Source organism: Neolamprologus multifasciatus, chromosome 14 (genome assembly GCF_963576455.1).
Source record: "Neolamprologus multifasciatus chromosome 14, fNeoMul1.2, whole genome shotgun sequence".
Lineage (NCBI taxonomy): Eukaryota > Metazoa > Chordata > Actinopteri > Cichliformes > Cichlidae > Neolamprologus > Neolamprologus multifasciatus.
The window spans coordinates 34,577,018-34,598,887 of NC_140452.1; the positions used below are offsets into that span (position 1 = coordinate 34,577,018).

At 41.0% G+C, this 21,870-nt stretch overlaps 1 protein-coding gene across 1 annotated transcript; it reads left to right on the forward strand.

Annotated features, from left to right (window-relative positions):
• The first annotated feature begins 9,302 nt into the window (after positions 1–9,302).
• Positions 9,303–20,792, forward strand: hspb12 (heat shock protein, alpha-crystallin-related, b12). The gene is made up of 4 exons (XM_085131424.1): positions 9,303–9,660; positions 10,095–13,734; positions 17,060–17,220; positions 19,197–20,792. Exons 2-4 carry the CDS (start codon positions 13,488–13,490, stop codon positions 19,386–19,388), a joined length of 600 nt encoding a protein of 199 aa, XP_084987550.1. The 5' UTR covers positions 9,303–9,660; positions 10,095–13,487; the 3' UTR covers positions 19,389–20,792.
• Positions 20,793–21,870: the final 1,078 nt, after the last annotated feature.

Sequence of the window (21,870 nt, forward strand, 5' to 3'; positions counted from 1 at the left end):
CATTTTTCATTCACCCAGCTGTCTTATTCAGTCTCACACAGATCCACACAAGTGTGTTTTATTATTAGAGACTTCAGTCATTAACCTTTTCCTGTGTAGAAGTGGCATTTTTACGGATTTCTTCATCTTTTCTGTCCTCCTGGGAGTGTTTTGTCCATATAAAAAGTAAAAAATAGCAGATTTCCCACTGACACGCACGCAGACAGCCTGATGAATGTGTCCCGTTTCCATCCTGCTGTAGCCGTCCTGTCATTTCCTGTCTCCTCTCCTCCCACCTTTCTTTTGTCCCTTTCCCCATTCTCTCTCTTGCCCTGCATCTATCCCCACAGGGGTCTCATTACGTGTCCTAAGAGGACATCTGAGTGCCACCTTTGCCGACAGGCAATTAGCTAGTGATTATAAAACCGCCTGGTGATCAGGAGATGCGTGTCTCTCCTGTCTATCGTTTTCCCCTTCACTCTGTCGTCACCCTCCCTCCACTGCATCTCCTCACCACCACCACCACCACCTGTTTTCTAAGTGACATCTTTCCAGGTTGGCTGTCCCAGAAAACTCCTCACAGTTTTTTTTTTACTTCCACGGTCTCTGTTTTGAAGTGAACAATATTTTGTGGGCCACTAACAAAAGACCACCCTGCTGTCTCTGAGTCTGACAGATGTCTTTGCAGTGAAACATATTCCTTTGTGTGTGTGTGTGTGTGTGTGTGTGTGTCTGGGCAGTGTGTTTTCGTTTGTTGCTTCAGGCAAGCACTGACATTGGATACTTATTAGAGAGAAGTGTTCCAGATTCTGTGTGTACGTGTGTGATAGTGACGGGAGAACCCAGCGCTATAAAAAGACATCAAAACATCTGTTGGACAGTGTCAACGCAGGGGAGGGGGGGTGTATGAATATTCAGTTGGCGTTGGTGCCCCTGTCCCCTTATAACCTACCATTACCATTTTAGAGCAAAGCTGAAGGGCCTGGGGACGGATCTCTTTCTCTCCACGCCACAGCCCCACCCGCCTGTGGATATCAGGACGAGAGCTGCAAACACAAGAGCGTGAAAAGTGCTGCAGGAACAAAGAGAGTGGAATCTTCCCAGGCAGAGATGGTCTATGTTTAACTCACATTAGCCACTGCTGTTTTAATTAAAATGTTCCACAAATCCTCGGGGGTGGGCGTTTGGGTGCACACGGCGACGCGTGCACTCTGAAATGAGAGGAGGCTTGTGTGAGTTCAGAGAGCAAAGCCATTCAACTGAGAGAGCGGCATCGCAGCACTATGGGCTAACAGGGTACGAGGAAATGACTGTAAATGAATGTATTGTCCCATCCACATCCTACCTGGGATGCATGTACCACCACCCACATCCACCCATATCTAACACTCAACCCTCTCCTCCTTCTGAATTGAAATCCTCTCTCTCTCTTTCTTTCTTCCTCCCTCTTCTTTTTAATACTTTCTTCCTGTTTTGGCTGAATGTAATTATTTGAATATTGCCACATTGGATTTGAGAAAAAAAAACAACTGTTTGCTGCATCTGATATTATTTCAACTTAATAAAAATATTGTTATTGCTATTTACAAAAAAAAAAGTGTGTTGTTTTTTTTTTTATCGCACGGTGATGCAATGTTCTCCAAGGATTTTATACAGTGTTTAAAGGTTATGATTAGATAATGAACTATTACTTTACATCCTCTGTCAGCATCATTTAGTCCTGGACGCTCACTTTGGACACACAACATAAACCCTGTTGCAATTAGCTCCCTGACGTGATGACATAATTATGAAGTCATTAGCAGGGCCGAGGACGCTCGTTGGAGACAAACTGCACAGAATCAAGCTGGTTCCAGTGATCCTGCAGTAGTATGTATTTCATATTTCCATGACATCACAGGCCCCCAGGGAGCCGGCTAATGCATTTGGTGGTTCAGGAAAGAGTGGAGAGGATGGATAAATCAGAGCAGAGCTCGATACTGAGTTCACACTCAGTGTTACGTCCCCACATGAAAACTAGGCGAAGAGGGTGGGGGACAGTAACAGTTGGATCCGGGTTGAAATGAAAAGAACGCCAGGCAGAGGTATTTAACACAAAATATATCTTTATTATAATCAGTTAACTCAATATTCATATAAACAGTAACAACAAAAAGAGACGGCAACACTGCTTTAATGATAAATCAGACAGGCTAACCCAAAGAGATGATGACCACTTCAACAAAGAAAACAACTATAAGGCTTCAACAGAAAAAGACAGCAACGCTGCTATTAGCAATAACCAGGCAGGCCAAACAAAATAATGGAGGCCACCGACACTTAAGGAAGACCACTGCTAAGTTAAGAGCTACTCACAAAGAGCCACGCACGGTGGGGCTGGTCACACACAGCAGGCCTTTTCCACACCTACACCAGTATCACACACTGCCCAGCACAGCGGAAACCCACCAGAAGCCTCTCCCACACCCACACTGCTCTCCTCCAGCTTATATCACCTCTGAGGGTAATTGGTGGTAAATGAGGGCAGATGAGCAGCAGGTGTGTCCTAAGGGAGAAGGCAGAGAGAGGAGGAGGTGGAGAAAAAACACCACACCCACGCAAGGGCAGTTCCAGGAGGCCCAGCTAGGGCCGTAACACTCAGACAAATGTAAATCACCATTAGGTTTTGGGTCGCTGAACCCCAGTGATAACGAACTTAAAGACAAAAAAGAATCATTTTAAATTTCACAGACTTCATTCACAGCATAAAGTATGTAGATTGGCAAGCAGTGGAAATTATAACCTGACTTTAGGATAAAGTGAGCAGGATCGGGGGCTGTGACGGATGGTTAAATAAACATAACTGACCATCTGACCACATATATTTCAGCAACAGGGAAATGGTCTGTTGTCATTGTTTATGCACGATGACACCCTACACTTCATTTTTGGCTACATGTTATCTGACCACTTCTCCAACTCTTCTCACAGAAGTCAGACTGCCTCCAACATGAATATTCTGCAACATTAAATACTGTTTGAAATCAACTGTATATAATAACATTGTAGCCAGCATATAAATATAAACAAAGATAATAAAAAGATATTCCATTTTCTCATTAGACCCAATTACGTTTTGCAAACACAGAAAACACCCCGTACAGGCCGCTATAAAGAATGCAGATTTAAGGCACTTCAGGGGCGATTCTAGGATCAGAGTTTTGGGGTGCTGAGCACCCAGAGAGCTGCCCAGCCAGGCAAAATAAACTTTACACATCACGATAAGACTTCTTCCCTGTCTCTGTCAGTCCCTGCATCCTTAAATGTCTCCAGTTGTCCCAGGTTCTCTCTGACTGTCTCCTTGGTGCATTTAAACCCCTGTTCCTCCCTGTCCTCGTCGTCTGTTGTCTTCGTCTCCGTTATCAGTCATCATAATTTTACCATCTCTGTGCAAGTCTGCAAATTTATTTATTAAATCATAAGATTCTTAAATTCATCAAGTCTCTCTGTGCCTGGGTCCTCGTCACAAAACATGACATCACTGTTTTGTACATTTTAACACAATTTAATCCCCAAATTTTGAAAAGTCTGTAACAAAACCATCAAATCTGATAAAGTTTATTTAAATGCTATAAAAGAAGAATGGATTGGAATTAAAAAAAAAAAAACATATCCTAACCTTAATTACTGCGGGAGAATAATGAATAATGCTCATAGTGAGTAAAAAGTAAACTGAGTGCATTTTTTGGACAGAGATTCACTTTTAATGCGTATGTATAATGTAATACAGATACATAAAAAACACTCCCAAAACAGAATAAATTATTACAAATAAATTATTATATAATATTAAAAAAAAATTATAAAAATGGAGGCAACTTTGCCTGTGGTAGAATGTATACAATGTATGAAAAAATCTTTACTGCAGACACTAATTTGACTAATTTAATAATACTAATTTTGTGTTGTAAGATTTATGACTTTCATGCTTTCATAGTGGTACTTGGGAGAGCTTGACATTTTTATCAGGTGGTACACACTGTAAAAAGTTTGAGAAACACTGATAAGTGTGTGCTTTTGGAAAACGTTTAAAGCTGCTGTACAGAATCTTTGAAACAAGCTTAAAACATTTTTAGAATATAAACAGAGCATCTGCTTCTCTTTACAGCTCCTCACTCCACCAGGGCTGTTTGGCACTTTCTGATAGTGTGCAAATGTGATGTACACAGACAACTGGACGGTCCAAAAGTTGGCCTACCTATTACTGGCTGAGGTTTTAGTAGAGTTGTGGCTGAACCACATAAAAATATATAATTAATTTTAATCTCCCCGATCAATGATAATGTTATGTTGGAATATTGTTAAAGAGGGTCAAAAATGTTTCAACCCAGTTTGTTTTGCAGATTCTGTATAACAGCTTTAATATAGGGAGAACACAACTTCCTGATTGTGTGAGTAAAATCAGGTTTTTTCTCTTTGTCAGTTTAACAGTTTCTGTTTTGCCCGTCACTGTTCCCTGTCTGTTTTCTTACCTGGTTCTTCCTGACCTTGTACTTTCTCCTCATGTTCCCCTCTTTCCTCTCTCCCTCTTTGGACTGACAATCATACACAAATAGATTGTATTCAATTAGATGAAAAAATTACATTAATATGAAAAAAAAAAATACTATTAAGATTACTAATAAAAAAGTCCTCTCTCAGTGTACTTTCAACCAAAAGCCAAATAACCAAATCCCATGAACATCTAACATCTACGGATCACTTGATCTTACACTTTTACCTTTTTTTTGAAAAAAACTTCCTTATATCCATTACGAGCCTGGCTGTCTCTCTGTACACAAACACACACACACACACACACACACACACACACACACACACACACGCACACACACACACACACACACACAACAGGAGTTATAAGATTAATGGGCATTCAGTCAGCAGTCAGTTAGCTAGTTAGTATCCATTTCAAACAGGACAGTGGTAACAACAGCAGGCTACAGACAATTTTAAGTTTTAGATTTTAAATAGGCTGTATACATTTCAAAGGGAGCAACAGGACGATCAAATGTCGCTGATTTTACCATAGAGCAGGACGGATTGTAGGGTAGCAAACATCATTGTAAAACAAGTTTTCAACACTGCAGGTTACCTGGGTGTAATGTTGAAGCACCCCCAAAAATGGGCTAAAATCGCCCCTGTGACACTTCCACATCAGCTTTTCACACTCGAAAGAGAGGTTCATCTTTTATATACAGTTTATGGTCTTAATGCCACTCTGTGATTAGCTGTTTGTGGTTCTGCCATTAACAATGTCTGACTGATCAAAAGTTGTTTCAGTACAACATTTTAAAAACTTCACAGACAGAAACGAACAGAGTCAATCAGTTTTCTTGTAGGGGATTAAAAGCAGTATAAATATACTGATAAAATGTGAGTATATATCACTAAGTTGGTTCAGAAGTGAGCTTAGAGAAGGCAACACAACAGTTGACAGGTGTAGTGATTACTCCAGAAGAATGCAGATGTTAATAACCTGCAGATGCTTGTGACACTTCCATGGCCAAATGTTCCCGGACCAAAGAGCGTCAGATCAGTAAGCATTCAGATTACATTCAAATGAGAAGCATGTATTTCATTACAAGGCTCCTACTGTCTGCAGCTACCTTCTTGTTGAAATATATGTCTTTCATCCCATTTGACTTCAGAATAGCAAGAAGAAGGATCATTTTCACTCATATTTTAAGGGGCGACCGTGGCTCAGGGGGTTGGGAAGCGTATCTGTAACCAGAAGGTCGCCGGTTCGTTCCCCGGGCTCTCTGTCCTGGTCGTTGTGTCCTTGGGCAAGACACTTTACCCTACCGCCTATTGGTGTTGGCCAGAGGGGCCGATGGTGTGATATGGCAGCCTCGCTTCTGTCAGTCTGCCCCAGGGCAGCTGTGGCTACAACCGTAGCTTGCCTCCACCAGCATGTGAATGAATGGTGGCATTGTAAAGAGCTTTGGGTGCCTTGAAAAGCGCTATATAAATCCAATCCATTATCATATTTATCCTCTTATTTCCAGTGGAATATTTGTTTGCTCCTCACCTTGGAGGCGTTTTTTTCTCTGATCATCTTTTTTTGTCTGGGTTAAAAAGCAGAGCACAAGGTTCTCTCCGAGACAAAAAGAAAAGCTCGGTGTGAGTCAGGCACATCATTTATCAGATGGCGGTGTAATGTATCCATTGCATTCCTGTGAAGAGGCAAAACACATCTTTCTGACCTAGAAAGATAATTCAGTATGACAGGAGATCAGCTCTCACATTCCTTTTAATGATGCAAATGATTGTCAGTACTAGTGCACAGTATTAATATGTCATATAATACTAACCTACGAAGATGAACAAAGTCCCTTGTTTTTTTTATCCTTGTACCTGCACTACAGAGTATTTTAGATTAGCTATACAAAATACAGTTGACACCAGGGCCGAGGAAAAAAATGACACACTCAAAAAATAAAAAAGACTTCTTCATGGTACAAATCTCATCTTGTCCAGGCTGTGAAACAGAGTGGAACCACATCTGATCTTCCCAGCTCAGGCAGCCATGAACAGATCAGACCTCTGCCACAGAGTGAGAAATCTGATTATGAGACTTGGGCTTGAATGGCTCCAGCTCAGGCTGTGAGCTGAACATATCCAGTAGTATCTGGGTCAAGACTTAAAGAAAATTCAAATACAGAAAGTTTGAATTCTGAAAACTGTGACAATATAAATCCAGAATATTAATAGAAGACCTGCTGTAGAGCTGTACTTGAATTTAATTTATCTTCGACATTTTAATTTTAATTAACCTAAAATTCAGAAACCCATACAGAACCATCCAGCTTGTAGAGCTGATCAGCAATGCCATGAATTTAGGTACCGTAATTGAATTTTGTATAATTTTTATAATTTAAAATCAGTAATGCCAAAAGTCCCACTGATAAATGAAGCCAACGTGCTTGTTATTTAAAGCTGCATTTTTGTACTTACCACCAGGGGTGACTTTCCAGGTTGGAAAAGAATCTATGATATATATCAGAAATTATCTATCCCCCCAGTAAGCATTTTGAGTTTCTTGTGTCTCTGAGTTTTTGTATTATGATCTTAGTTCTCTTTGTTGCCCCAGTTTATTCTTTAGTCTAGTGTCTTAGTTTGGCTTTCTTGTTTTCTCTTTAGTTTTCTGAGTATTTAGTAGCTGCCCTCTGTCTCCTTGTTATTGTTCTCTGTGTTTCTTAGTTGCTCTGTCTCCCCTAGTCAAGTCTGCGTCTATGTTACATTTCCTGTTTTACTTTGAAGGTCTGTGTCCTACGTGAACGTATTGAGTTTCGCTTCCCTTGGGTCTCGTTATGTCCGATTTCTCCCAGCTGTGCTCCCCTTCTGTGTCTCATTACCCTCGTTATTTCCCAGTGTATTTAAGCCCTGTGTTTCTCTGTGTCAGTGTTGTGATCCCCCTCATGCTGTGTGTGGCTCCCTGTGCCTCACTGTGTGTTTTGTTAGAGTCTTCTCAGTTTAGGTTTTGTAGACATTCTTTGTTCAGCAATAAAAGCTGCCATTTTGAGTTCAATCCCGTTTCTAGTGAGTTTGCGTTTGGGTCCAATTCCTGCCTGCGCACAGCCGAAACATGACAAGTTAGTAGAGTTGCCAACCGTCCTGTAAAAAACGGAATTGTCCAGTATTCAGAGAAAATACACAGTTTGTCCCAGACTTCAGCTAGAATGGAAAAAAGACACAAAGCTGGAGTTATTCAGTCTTTACGCTGCAGCTGTTTTTTCTTCTCTCATTCTCTCCCCTCCCTCTCCTGTTGCTACTTCAATCATGAAACTGATCTATGACCAGCTGATCGGCTTTTCTCTCTTGTTGGTTTATCTCCCACTTTCACGTTTAAGCTTGATCAGCTGTTCTTAGAATTTATTTAATATTAATTTCTAGTATCAGCTGATGTTTGCTGGAGCCACGGCTGTAAAAGCTGCTGGTCATGATATTGGTTTGGCTATGTGGTGAGAGGGAAACATGAAGATGAAACCAGGAGATGTCCTTACTGAATCATCAGAGCTGAACAGGTGATGAACAGTGCACATCACTGTCACAACAGCGTTTGTTTTCATCCAAAGGTTTTATGGCTTTCCCTATAACACCTGGTGGGCCGGTCTCTAGTAAAAGTGCCCATTTTTTTGTCCCAGTCCAGCCCTGGGCACGACACACAGTGAATTAATCTGAGAAGGTGCATTAAAAAATAAATGGCCGGGCCAGCGGTGCACATCGCAAATTAGCTCACATACACACATTAGTTGTGCTGCTTCTTAATGACGGTATCTTAGCTAACAACCCCAACTACCAGATTCAACTTGTAATTGGCTAAAAATAACTTACAGAATTCATAATGCGCTTTCAGGACTTTCAGGCATATGTTCCAATGTTTTTTTTTCTGATCAAACCAGAAAGCTTTAATGAGCAGCTGGATTTGTCTCGCATTAACTGGCTGAGTTAATGCCAGTTAATGCGACATCAAAATGCAGCTGATTGAAGTGAAAACCTCGACTCTGTGGGGGTCAAAGTTTGCAGAACTATGAAAGCAGCTGGAATCCACAGCTGTGTGTGTTCATGGAGCTTGCATTTTCACCTGCTGGACATCACTACCTGACAAGTTTAACTGTCTTCAGAACATTGCAGAGGCCTTATTGACAGTATTTGGCTCTACATATCTGTGTGAGCAGATTTTCTCTCACATGAGTGTCCTCAGGTAGCCGCCTGAATGCTGGACACTCGGAGACCTGTGTCTCTGAGTGGGAGAGGATAGATCACATTAACATGTGTATCTCTGTATTAACAAACATGCCATATTGGCCCAGTTTATTTTTCTTATCATTGTTGTGAGGAGAGCATTTGCATTTTCTGTTGTACAGTTCATTTGCTGTTCTTGTTATGGATAAAAAGTCTTTTTTTGTTTCAAAATAAATGATAACCATTCACTAATAGCTGCCAACATCTGTGAACAAATCTAATTTTATAAAGTTGTTCTATGGTAAATGGCCTGTATTTGTATAGCGCTTTACTAGTCCCTAAGGACCCCAAAGCACTATACACACCCAGTCATCCATCCATTCACACACTGGTGATGGCAGCTACAGCTACAGCTGTACATACACAGCCGCAGCCACCCTGGGGCGCACTGACAGAGGCGAGGCTGCCAGACACTGGCGCCACCAGGCCCTCTGACCACCACCAGTAGGCAATGGGTGAAGTGTCTTGCCCAAGGACACAAGGACCGAGACTGTCCAAGCCCCGGCTTGAGCCACGATCGCCAGTCGCCAGTTCTATATAGTGTGTAACTGTTAATATAGAGCGTTATTAAATTTATTGCTAATACAATCATATGGCACATTGACTGCTGAGGAAATTCATCATCAGAAAGGTTGCCGACCCCTGGTGTAAACTGTGATGTTTGCACAGCCCAGTAATCGTTACGTTACATTGCAACAAAAATCTGCCCTAATTCTGCTGAATGTTTGGTCTTTTCCTGTTAGGATTGGGACAGGCTGTGGTGGAGCTGTTTTTCTTGTCTCTGTGCTTTCCGGTGGAGATGTGGGCGGACTCCTGCATAACCACCAATCACATTTCCTCAGGCTGCCTGTTACACACCTGCAGTCTATCATCATCAAAACTGTGTACTTAAGGGTCAGTATTGTGCCAGAAAGAGATTTCTGTTCTCTTTTTTTTTTCTTTGTCTTTTACGTGTAATATCTTTGTTTATTTTAGTAAATGTACCTATTCTGCAAGTATCATTATGACTCAGTGTTATTGTAGCTACATTATATTCAATCCAGTCCTTTGAGACTTTATAGCTGGATAAATAAAGGTTATATAAAAGTCATTTTGCCAAAAACTGATTGCAGCTTCTGCCTTGTGACAGGAATGTTGTTTGTGGCTCAAAAATACTTTTTATTATTCATGAGCGATATATTTGACATACGTATCACAGACTATAGGCCAACAAGTTATCTGCAGCAGTTTAAATATGACCAATCATTCTTTGGCAAATACTGGAAATCATTTTTTGGCTCTGGCTGTGGCGATGTCTTGTTTTTGTAAATACTCTGTCCTCTGCTTAGGCATTTGCCTGGTTTAGCTGTTTCCCCCATCGAGAAAAAGTGGATATCAGTACTTACCTGCAAACCCACCTGCCATCCCACTCTCCACCGCTCACCACATGACTCACAGAAGTCAGACTGCTAGCCTCAGCCTTTAACTGTCACCTCTTAAGTAAGAATGCTCTTCAGTCACACTCTGAGCCTGCCAGTCACTGCTAATCATCATTCATTTAATTCACTTAATGTACAGAATTCACTGCATGCATGCTACTACTGCACATTCACCTAATGTATATATTATATATCATATTCTCCCCCCCCCCCTTTTGCACAAGTCGAGGAGCGTGTCAGGTTTCATTTCACTGTGTGTTATACTTGTATAACTATGCATGTGACAAATAAAGAACCTTGAACCTAATACTCTCTCTCCTCTTCCAGATTCCAGCAGTCCGCCGCCCTTTGCTATTAAACGTCTTCACTAGGGATGGGTACCGGAATCCGGTGCCATGATGGTTCTGACATAAACGGTAGTAACCAGACCAAAAAGCAGCTCACATTTCGGTGCTTTATTTTTTCCTGAGATGTCATACACTTTGAATTCTAGCCAATCATTTTACGTTTCCGAGGATAGTAGGCGGGTCCAGGTACGTACGTTCTTTTAGAGCAGAGCTACAGATTAAAAATGCCCAAGGCGAAGCGGTAAAAAGTCTGGCTGTACTTCACAGCAAAATATGCAAACTCAGCAGCCTGCAACAAGTGCTTTAAGCTGATACTGTGATACTGTGATACTGTCAAAGGAGGTAACACCTCAAATCCGATGAAACACCTGGCGACGCATAGCGTTTTTTTTTTTTAAAAAAGCCGAGAAATGCACCGTATTTGATAGCTTGCTGCAAGACCTCACACCGAGCACATCTACTGCGGGTGTGGTGCCTGTTATCGGACCTGGAGTTAGCAACATCCCCCAAAATCCCGAAGAGGCGAGTCCTGGCCCCTAGCCCTGCCAGTGTAGCAGAAATGATGAGGATGATGATGGCAGCAGCAGCCGTTCTTCTCTGCGTGAGTAGCTTAATGTTGTTCGTGTGTAAGCTAACCACGTTATTACATTAATGCTTGTAAGGTGAACTAGCAAACACCATCATAGCTACATGAGGCTGTCTTCTTGTTTGATGGCAGATACTCCCTTCACCCTGGCCAAAAAGGCTAAAATGACCAAAGAAAAAGTGGAAAACAGTTAAACATGAGAGGTTTTTGGACAAAGTTTGTGTTTTTTCCATTGTTTAAGCACTGCTTCCAGCCAAGAGTGATACCATATATGCCCTATAGCTGCAGAAAAGGCTAACATTGTTATCTTTTTACAAAACAAACAGCTGAACATGAGAGGTTTTTGGACCAATTTTGTGTTCTCCATTCTTTAAGCACCATTTCAAAAGTACCGGTTTGGCACCGGTATCGGATAAAACCTAAACGATACCCATCCCTAGTCTTCACTGTACATATACCAGCTCCATTTGTTTAAATAAACCATTTAAGCTTAACGTCAGTTGTTTGGGTCTGCTTTCTGGGTCCAGCCATTACCAGCCTGTGACATTTCCAGCCGCTGCAGTAATCCCTCTCTGTGTATAGAAATCTTTGCTCCTGCAGCGATATACCACGGACCAGCCTGACTGCACACTTGTGCCTCCAAACCACCTGCACTGTGTGCGTGCCAAGTTACAGAAAGTGCAAGCACAAGTCACACTGGAATGACACCAACACACACGCCATGATTGTAGCAAGTGTCAGAGCATTTTCTTCTTTTTGTGCGTGTGCTCATTCTCGAGAAAGCCAAGCTTAAACTGTGTGTGTCTGTTTTTTCAAACCCACCAGGTAGGAACACAAAGTGAGTGTGCTTGAAGGCATTAGTACCAAAGTCTGATGGCTGGAAAGCACGCAGTTCCTGTCCAATAGAGGGCCAGACAGTCCCATCCTTGCCTGTTGCTTTTTGTTAGGCGTTATATTTGAAAGTAATTGATGATTTTATACATGTTTCCAGTCGAATTTGAAAAATTTCTACAGTTTAAGATTTAATTTGCAGCAGCTGCTATTTCTAGCCTTTTACCTCATTAACACCAGTTGACCATTTTTATCCCATCATCCATGTTGCAGCTAAGATACACCATCTGTTAGAGGTCAGCAGAGACTCTATGTTCTGGCTCCAGAGACCATAATGTGCCGCAAGAGACTAAAACTATTCCCAGTGGAGACAGTGGACCGCTGTGGGGGTGGAGCAGGACAGATGAACCCCTCTACCGCTGAGTGTGAGACGCTGAAGGACACACGGCTGAGTTTCTACATTTTTCAATGTTTTGTGTGTTTTGTGCATTTTTAGCTCATATAATTAAGATGTTTGAAAAGCTCTGAAAAGCCTCTTTAAAAGAAAAACAGAGGATTTATTAATGCATAATATTTTATACAAGGACGGATACAAGTGTTTCACCTGAGAGCACAAATTGGGACTGTCATGTTGATGTATGCTGCTTGTATTAACTGGATTGTTTCAGGTTTATAGGTTGTACATGATTGTGTCCCTGCTCCGACTGAGGCTGGTGTTAGCCCGAAGGGCAAAATGACACGCTGCTGAATGTCATTTTTCACATCCTCGGATGAAAAATGCACAAACAAACATAACATAAAACATATTAATATGACGCTCTTGAATGTCATTGTTGATGTGTGGCACTGTTTGGAGGGCAACTGTATCATCAGAAGGCAAATGTCATTACAATTAAAGCTTTTAGAGGGGGAATGGAAAAGGTCAACAGGGCCGGCATTTACACTGGCTCCTCTGGAGGGAAAAAGGTAAAAAACAACAACCTTTAACTTTTGTTCTGAAATGTGTTCTCTGGGGAAAACACTCGCCGTTACACATCTTAAAGTTTCTTTTATTCCATTAGCAGTTTAGAAGGATTTCAATGGCCAATTTGTTCATGCGTTATTGATAAAGTGCTTGCATCACGTGTGGGGTCAGTCCATCACTTTGCTATTTCTGACTACATGCCAGAAGCATCTCCAAGAGGTCCTCTTTACTTATCTCTGCCGTGTGTGTGTGTGTGTGTGAATAAGAAAGGGTCTCCACTCCTTATCAGTTTGTCCGTTACATTCTTGGCCCCAGTGGTCAAACAAAATGCCATTTATGGCCACAGGAGAGATACAGTACAGTAAAGTCCACAGTGTGCTCCACTGACCCATAATGCACCAGTGCTTTATAAAAGCCCACAGCGAGGACCTCTGGCTGGAGAGTAGCTTTGGGTTGCCCACTGCTTCTGCTGTATTTTGTCAGTAGAGCCTTGTATTTGAAACATAATCTTATTTTCTGAAGCCTGGTTGCTCAAAGAGTCAGACTGTGTTTTGGCACTGTGCGTGTCCCTCACTATGGCATCGCTGACATCTTCAAGCCGCAGAGCTTCCTCATCGTACCGCTCGTCAGCACGCTACAGCACTTCTAGCTCTTACTGCACAGAGGGGTCTTTGGATGGATCATCTGATTCACTGGATACAATTCTTGAGCCTTTTCTCGACTACGCCGATCATTCCAGTCTGTTTGGAGAGGAAGGCCCTGGAGGACCAAACTGTCTGGCCCCATTCAGAAGGCACAGCAGACCCTTCTATGGGCATGATGGTAAGGAACTCATGTGTCAGTATAGGTTAATATATGCTACACCTGCATTTTTGTGGGTTTCTTCACTCAGGGCTTTTCTTTACTAAATTTAAAATTAAAACACTTTTTTCAACATCTTCTTACCTAATATTCAAATAAGGAAGCTATAAACACTTAGTTAGCCAAAATTACTGCACAAAAGATAATACTTTTTCTTAAACACAGTATAACTGTAATGAACATGCCCAGAAATGAACAACTGAGCTTATAAACTCATCAGAAAAGTGTTCGTAGAGGTCAAGTCAAAAAGCTATTTTTCCACAGACTTCTATAGGACTGGAGGTCTTTTTGCAACCACAGCTTTCGCCATCTGGTGGCCTTTTGCAGAGAATGCAGGTTTAAGGCACTTCTGTACTTGCTTGGTTTTTCTGACCCAGAAGCTACAGCCATGATTTATATGTCTATGTTTGCATCCCTGTGCAGTTACAACAGTGAGGAACAAATCCATAGCTGAGAGCACTGGAAGTCATTTATTACCTCAGGAGTTAGTCATGCCAACTTATAGCTAGCTAAACTTTTACAATGTTTTTGGCCACAAAAATACTGCAAAAAGAAAATGTTCCTGTGTAATTTTGTAAATGGTAAATGGACTGGTTCTTATATAGCGCTTTTCTACTCTGTCCGAGCACTCAAAGCGCTTTATACAGCTAATTCATTCACCCAATCACACCCATTCACACAAGCACTTCTAAACTTAAGTGCTAAGTAGCTAACATTCATACACATTCACACTCCGATGGATGCATCGGAGAGCAACATGGGGTTAGTATCTTGCCCAAGGATATTTGGCATGCAGACTGGAGCAGCCTGGGATTGAACCACCGACCTTCTGGTTAGTGGCTGATCCGCTCTGCCACCTGAGCTACAGCCACCCCAGTGCATTTTTGAACATGAAATATTGCAAATTTTGCTATTCAGTCAATACCAAGGGCCAGTAATGCTGATACCAGTAGGTTACCGATAGCTTTCCCCTGATCTTATAGGTTAAAAGTAAGTGCTATGATTTATCAGATTAATCGTCGTTAAATTGCAAATTCTGAACACTTCTAATTACCACATTGTGATTTTTACTTTCCACAGTAATTAGCTAATACAACAAAACACAGCTTTTCATGTATTTTGAAGCTGTTTGTTTGGAGAGCTGGAATGTAAATGTGCTTGTCTCTAATGCACTTTGGGTCAGCTTCTGTTGTTAGAGGATAGAAATAAAGTATGGATCCTATCACACCAGTATCGATATGATGCCAATGTTTGTATCAATTACTATCAATATTTGGATTGATCTACACTGGCGCACATAAAGACACAGAAATGCATAACTTACACATTTGTGCTTCTGCTTTTAGTTTCATAAAGACATAACATGTATTTTTTATTTTTTGTGATCCTTCAGCAAGAACAAAAATCACAAGCCTGAAGACCTGCTATGGTTTGAGTCACTGTTCAGTGAAGGGGCTTAGCAAAGGGTCAGCAGCCAATAAAAAATTATTGATCAAAAGGTCCTAGGGTTTGTGTATTCTTTGATCTGATCGATGTGATTTAATTTGCTGTTATTATGCGTGACAAAAGTGCACAAAAACGGTCATCTTAGCTTCCTTGTGCTCCACATTAGCTGTTTTCGAGCAGCTGCTCACGAGTACCGTGATGGTAAGTCGTAGCTCTTTTCTTTATTTTGCACATAAGCAGGAAAAGAGGTCTTAGTAATCCATGTTACTGTTCTAGGTTAAATGAATAAAAAAGACCTGAAAAACAGCAACCAGCCTTAGCTGTGAGAGCGCACATGGCTCCAAACATTGTCTGCCAGGTAACATAATGGAGTAACTCTGAGTGGTCAATAAGGCTGGAAAAGAGCTGTATAAATGCAGTGCATTTAATAGCAAGGTGAAAATTATTATTACAGCAAAGGTGGAGTGCAGATATAGACTTATCATGACGTGTTAAATGAGTTATGCTGCACAGGGCACAGAGCTGTAACGACCAGAAATAATAAAAGGTTTATGATCCCACAGGCAGATTAAAGCAAAATCAATAACCAGACTAAAAATTTTATTTCACTGAATAGGAATATTTTCAGTTTCTCATGAGCTACCTGAGAACTGATGGGGACTGAAGGTGGAAATAAAATGAAAGCAATTCTTGCCCTGTTGTGTCTCTTCTTTACCAAAAGATTGTTTATTTTCTGACTAGCAGTAAAACACACTGACTGACCCTTCAGTCTGTCCCTGTCTGACGTCCACGGGCCTCTAAGTGCACAGGTTGTGGTTTAAAATCTGGAAACAACCCAAACGACTTAGGCTCAGGGCTCTGTATGGGGAGCTAAAACGTTCAGTGTCAAACTAATAGATGAGGTACATTGAAATGCACAGTAGTTTAAGTAAACTGTTTAGAACTCATAAATTAACCAATAATTTGTGTTTACTGTGCATATTTTGTTTTAAAAATACAAGATTGAATTAAATGACTTCATTTAACATTTTTTCTAATTTCATAATGACAGTGCCTCTCAAGGAAGTTTAACAGTTACTCTCAGTCTCATGTTAGAAACGAGCTAGTGCCATAAGTAATTCCGAATAATCCAGTCTGTGGACTTTGTAAATAAACACAGTGCACTGACTCAATAACATCTTATTTAATTAGGCTGAAAACATAGACTGTATACGGAAAATGGAGGCATCCATTGTGATGTCACCCACTGGTTGTTAACTCTGCACTTCGAAGGCCCTGGTTCAGCTTCATGATAATCACCATCTTGTTTTTCAGGAGCCAAGAGTTCTTCTATTTAGAGGATAGATGGAAGTGCTATGTTATGCAGCAAACAAAGTCAAGATGTCAAATTCAATCACACTAGTTAGTAATGAAAACTTTGAAGGGTTAACAAAGTCCTAAAAAAGTTAAAAAGAAGAGAAAAGAAGAAAAAAAAGATTCAAAACATTTAAAAAATGTTCATGAAGGTTCAAACTATCCATGAGGGCTAAGATTATTTTAAAAATTCTATAAATCCACTTTTAATACTATTATTTGTGCTATTTCTTTGTGGGTGTCCATGGCAATTGACCCACTTTGGGACTCAGCCTCAAGAGGCTATTAGAGGAACTGCAATCTGGAGCTGACTTTATTTTTTAGACACAACACAATATTTTCAGCAAAAACAAATGTCTTACAAATATAAATATTTCATAACGTTAACATGTTGATGGACTTTTCTACATTTTGTCTGTGATACATTTCCGTGAGCATTAACTATATTGCTTTATACGGCTGTAATGTTTGTGCATTTATTCTGCAGCTCCTGTGGGGGGCGCTGCAACAGTTGGACAGACCAGCACAGGTGGTGTAGTGAGGTGTCTGGGAGACAGTTACTACATGTCAGCTGATGTCAGCCAGTTTGAGCCACATGACGTAGTGGTGCTGGCCTACAACCAACACGTGGTCATCCACGCCCAGAAGGTGTGTAGGTGTATGTGTGTTTTGGGATTTCTGAATGAGTGAGGGGGGATTAACAGGGTATTTGTGAACTCTTGTAGCATGCAAATGTGCATGAGCGCACTCGTGGGACCGCTGGGATGCAACACTCATGTCTGGGTAAAGCTGTTATTGTTACAAAATCACTGCAAACAAATCAGCTGCTGCCATGAATTATCATTAGTCATGTCCAATGTTTTGTTTGTTGATCACAAAGTATGACATCTGCCATTTGAATCACTGATTAATATTTTGAATTTTTTAACTATTATGAATGCTTTCTAATTTCCATGAGTGACTCCAATAATTTGGGATTATTGTGAGTTTCTGAAAACAAATACAATAACATATTCTTCCATTCTGACTTAGTCAAAAAGCCCTCATCATAATTCACAAATGTCAATGTCAGGAGTCAGACAGGGTGAAGAGATCATATGACTTTCAACCATAAGACAAGAATAAGTTCTGCTGGGACCATTTTGCTTGCACTTTACCTTTAATGACACTGTTTAGTTAGGTTTATGCATTAAGTCAGACTTTATATTATGCAGATAGGTTTAGGTACTAATTGGTTATGATTAGGGACAAAAAATAAATAAATCATACACACTTCCTTATACAGAAACATTTTCTTAACATTTCCTTGCCAGAGGTATAACAGCTCCCTGGTTAACATGAGAATAATGAACCAGCACTTTAACCAGGGGACTCCAGGCATCTATTTCAGCTGTTGATACTTCAACTGAACTCAGAGAACCTGGTCTCAGGAAGAAATTCTAAACTTTGTGTTGTTGCTTCCCTTGAACAAGTATCAGTGAATTAATGGTGAAAGGCAGCTGATTGGTCTTGAGGATTTGACAGGGATTATTCCTTCTAGTGGAAGTATTCCCTGTAGTTATGTTTCCATGGCTGTATAAGGTGGAACATGTAGCACACTCTCAAAAAAGATGAGCTGATGATAGTCAAACTTGGCAGGGATGACAGGGATAGTTAAGTAGGTAGAGTAGTCACCCAATAATCGGAAGGTCAGGGGTTTAAATCCCCCGAACGGCTACTATGAGGTTCCCCTGAGCAAGGTATCATCTCATTTATAAAAGTATTATGGTTAAAGGCACAATAGAAAAATAAAATCACATATGTAACACGTAAAAGATGTTAATCTTGATTTGGTGCTCTCTTGGTGGTATAGGCTGTAAAAGTGGGGAGTTAATACTTTGTTGTCTGTGGGAGTGCAGAGATGCACCTAGACCAACAAAGCTTGGCCGTTCCATCTGTGTCTCACCATCAGTGCTACATTAAATCACACAAGGGATCATAAGCAGACATAAAATATTTTCTTAAGCCAGAAAAAAAGAGTTTGAAAAAACAGAATTTATCATAATAAAACATGTTTATGAGAAGACAGCATCTTCTCGTAAATCAAAAATGACTGACTGTTGTATAGTAAAATTATCTGGACCGCTGTCATATCCATCACATCGGACTCGGACGTGGTCTGTTGAGCTGCAGACAAGCTGGCGCTTGGTGCCTGTGCGGCTTTCTCGCTCTCCGCCTCCTCACAGTTTGACGTTAATCATTTTTAAAAGGTGAGAGAGCAGAAGGAGAAGTGGGAAGAGCCTTCGCTGCAGTCCAGGAAAATCATTTTAACAGGGTTAAGAAGGCAAATTGGCAAAAATCCACAAGCGTTCAACCTGCCTCGAAGACCTATAACAGTCAAAAAGCGTCTTCAGAGAGCAGCAGTCAGTGCTCATTTTCCTCTGCCTCTGTTTCCCCCTGCTTGTTCTTCACCAGCTGAGCACTGCAGCACTCCTTGCCTCCATCTCTTTCACTGCTTCTCACCTTCCTTTTGCACCCCAGCACTTTCCCTGACCTTGTTGCTCTTCTCACTTTTCTGTGCCCTTTCTTCCTTTTCATTCCCAGCTGGTCGATCCCTTGTTTGACTTTTCATCTCCATCCTTCAGGTTTTGGATGATGGCAGCATCAGTGACACGTTCACCCATAAGTCCCTGTTCCCTGAGGATATGGACCCCCTGTCAGTCAGTGGGACCCTTAACCCTGACGGTACCCTGGTGGTGAGTGTTCGCCGGAAATCAGCACTCACTGGGAATGAGCACCTGAGTATCCCAGTCTACAACAGTGGGGCTGACCTCTGACCTGTGCACACATATTGTGTCTCGTGGTTTCTCCCATGGTTTTAAATGATCTTTTATAACATTATAGTGTTGTTTATAGCTTATGCAAATTGTGTGGCCATGTGCACTGAATATTTATATAAATGAGTAACTAATTAATCATTATTTATAGTATAAGCACAACGTGGCACCACCACTTCCTCTTTTAGCTTGCAGTCACATCATTTGCCTCCAGTAAATCTCTCGCTGTCTCAACCCCTCTACCAGGATGATCAGGCTAAACACTCCACAATGCATTAACAATCCCACAAATGTATCAGGCAGATTATTAAATTTATGTTAACATCATGTTTTCTTACATTACTTTCCAAACAAAAGTCTCCAAACCCTTCAGGAACGTTCAGGTGCTGCAGGAACTAAAAGCCCAGGAAAGCCCATTGTTATCAGGCGTGTGGTAACTAGTCAAATAAAGCAACTCTTGTTTTCCCAGTGTTGTTTTTAATCACAAAAAACAGAGAAAAAAAACCAAAGCAAGACTTGATGATATAAAATGCAAAGCTCATCTTTGTGTTGTTTTGCTGAAGCGCAGTGAATAGACACGCTGCTAATAGCAGCAGAGGCTGATGGGACAGTACTTTCAGACCTGCACCATCATCTGGCTCACATGTGTCTGACAGAACACTCAGCTCCTCTCTTTGATCAGTCCAGCTGTGCACCTTTTGTATTTTTACACTTCAACTCAGTTTCATAGGCATCACTGAGGCGTGTACTGATCTCATAATGCTTCCAAAACACATGTGACCTCCAGCTCAATGCTGAGGCCCTCTGTATCTTGTCAAAACGAAGACGGGGGACTGTGCTGCTATTCTGCTAAACCTGCTGGTTTTACTCTGCAGATTTATTTCTCTGGAACAATTTTTTGCAGTAAAAGATGACATATTTATTGGATTATTATTTGCTGATGTAAAGTTTCAAACTGGTTTGAAGGTGTTTGTTCTAAAAATGTTATAAACTGTTCAAAACCTTCATGGTTGACTTCAGAAATCCTTGTTTTTAGACGATTCAACTAATCTGTGTTTCCATGTTAATTGAGTAAATTAAACGTATTCTGTTTAACTAAAGCAGATCTTTGTTGTCCAATTTGTATCAAAATCTGGTCTTTTCTTAGACGTGGAATAAATATGTGTTTGTACAAAAATGTCTAATGGTTGTTGGTTTGTCTGTCACTGATCAGAGAGCAAACAGATGGTGCAGAGTGGTGCTCACTGTGTCTCCCTTCTTCACTGTAAGCAGCGTCAGCTCTCAGAACAACCTCACAGTCTCGCTCAGATTCTCTACCTGCAATCTGCACACACACGTCTTAGAAAACTTTGAGGTTACATAGATCCCCGACCCACAAACCTAACCATCACCAGCAGGTCTACTTTAATAGTTGGTCTGTTGTAGAATCTGTTTTGAAGTCAAATAAAGGGCAGGAGAACAAAACACTTAATTTACATTGAATTTTAAAAAACAACATATCAACTTGATCATGCTCATTTAAGCTCAGTTTTCACGCCTACCACTTACTGAGTGGAATATGTGGAACTGAGAGGAAGTAGAGGTAAAACATGCTTGCCAACACTCGTTACATCCACTTTTAGTACAGCCGAAGCAGTAAATGTTTCCACTGTGCTTTGGATGATATTGATAGTGATGATCCACAAAAAAACAGAGCATGGATGACTGCACGTCATACCATCAATGATATCAGTCAGTTTTAAAAAGTTTGGAAGTTCCCACACTGTAAAAACTTACAAGAAGACTTTTTTTTTGAACATCTGCCTTGTCAGCATGAATGTATGGCACTTTGCCCAAGTGCTTTTTACCCCATTCACTGAGAGGAAACACCGGGTAGTTTACTTTATTCTTTCAACTCTGTCTGTCTGTTACAGCTGCAGTCAATGCTTTTCAGATTATTTGGGGTTAAAAAAAAAATGCATCTGGAGATCATGCATCATGCATGGAGATCATGCATCAATGATCTCCATAAACATGCACGCATGTAAACAAGCCCAAGTCTCCCTGGAGAAGTTCTGAGTGTCAGACTTTAAACTCAGTGAGGAACAGAGCTGCAGCCTACCTAACCGATGAACTCGTTTAGCTCATTAAGCTTTTAGCACAGAACTCCCCACCCATTACAGTCCAGATGCTCCCCTCTCTTTCACACCAAAACAACACAATGAAGAAACGATGTGTGTGTGTGTGTTTGCAAATTGTGAATGTGGAAGCAGCAGAAGGAGAGGGCAGGAAAGCACAAAAGTGTGTACTATCTGTTCATTATGGTGCCAACTGTTGCAACAAAGACTCCCGCTGGAAAAGCAGAGTCAGAAGGCTGTTAGTTCAGTTTAGAGCTGCGGTGCTGGAACAGACTCACTTGACCCACTTTAATGTCATTGGATATGTTGTGTTTACAACTCTACAGCAGCGGTGTTGAGAAGGAAGACCAGATCGTTGGCATTTC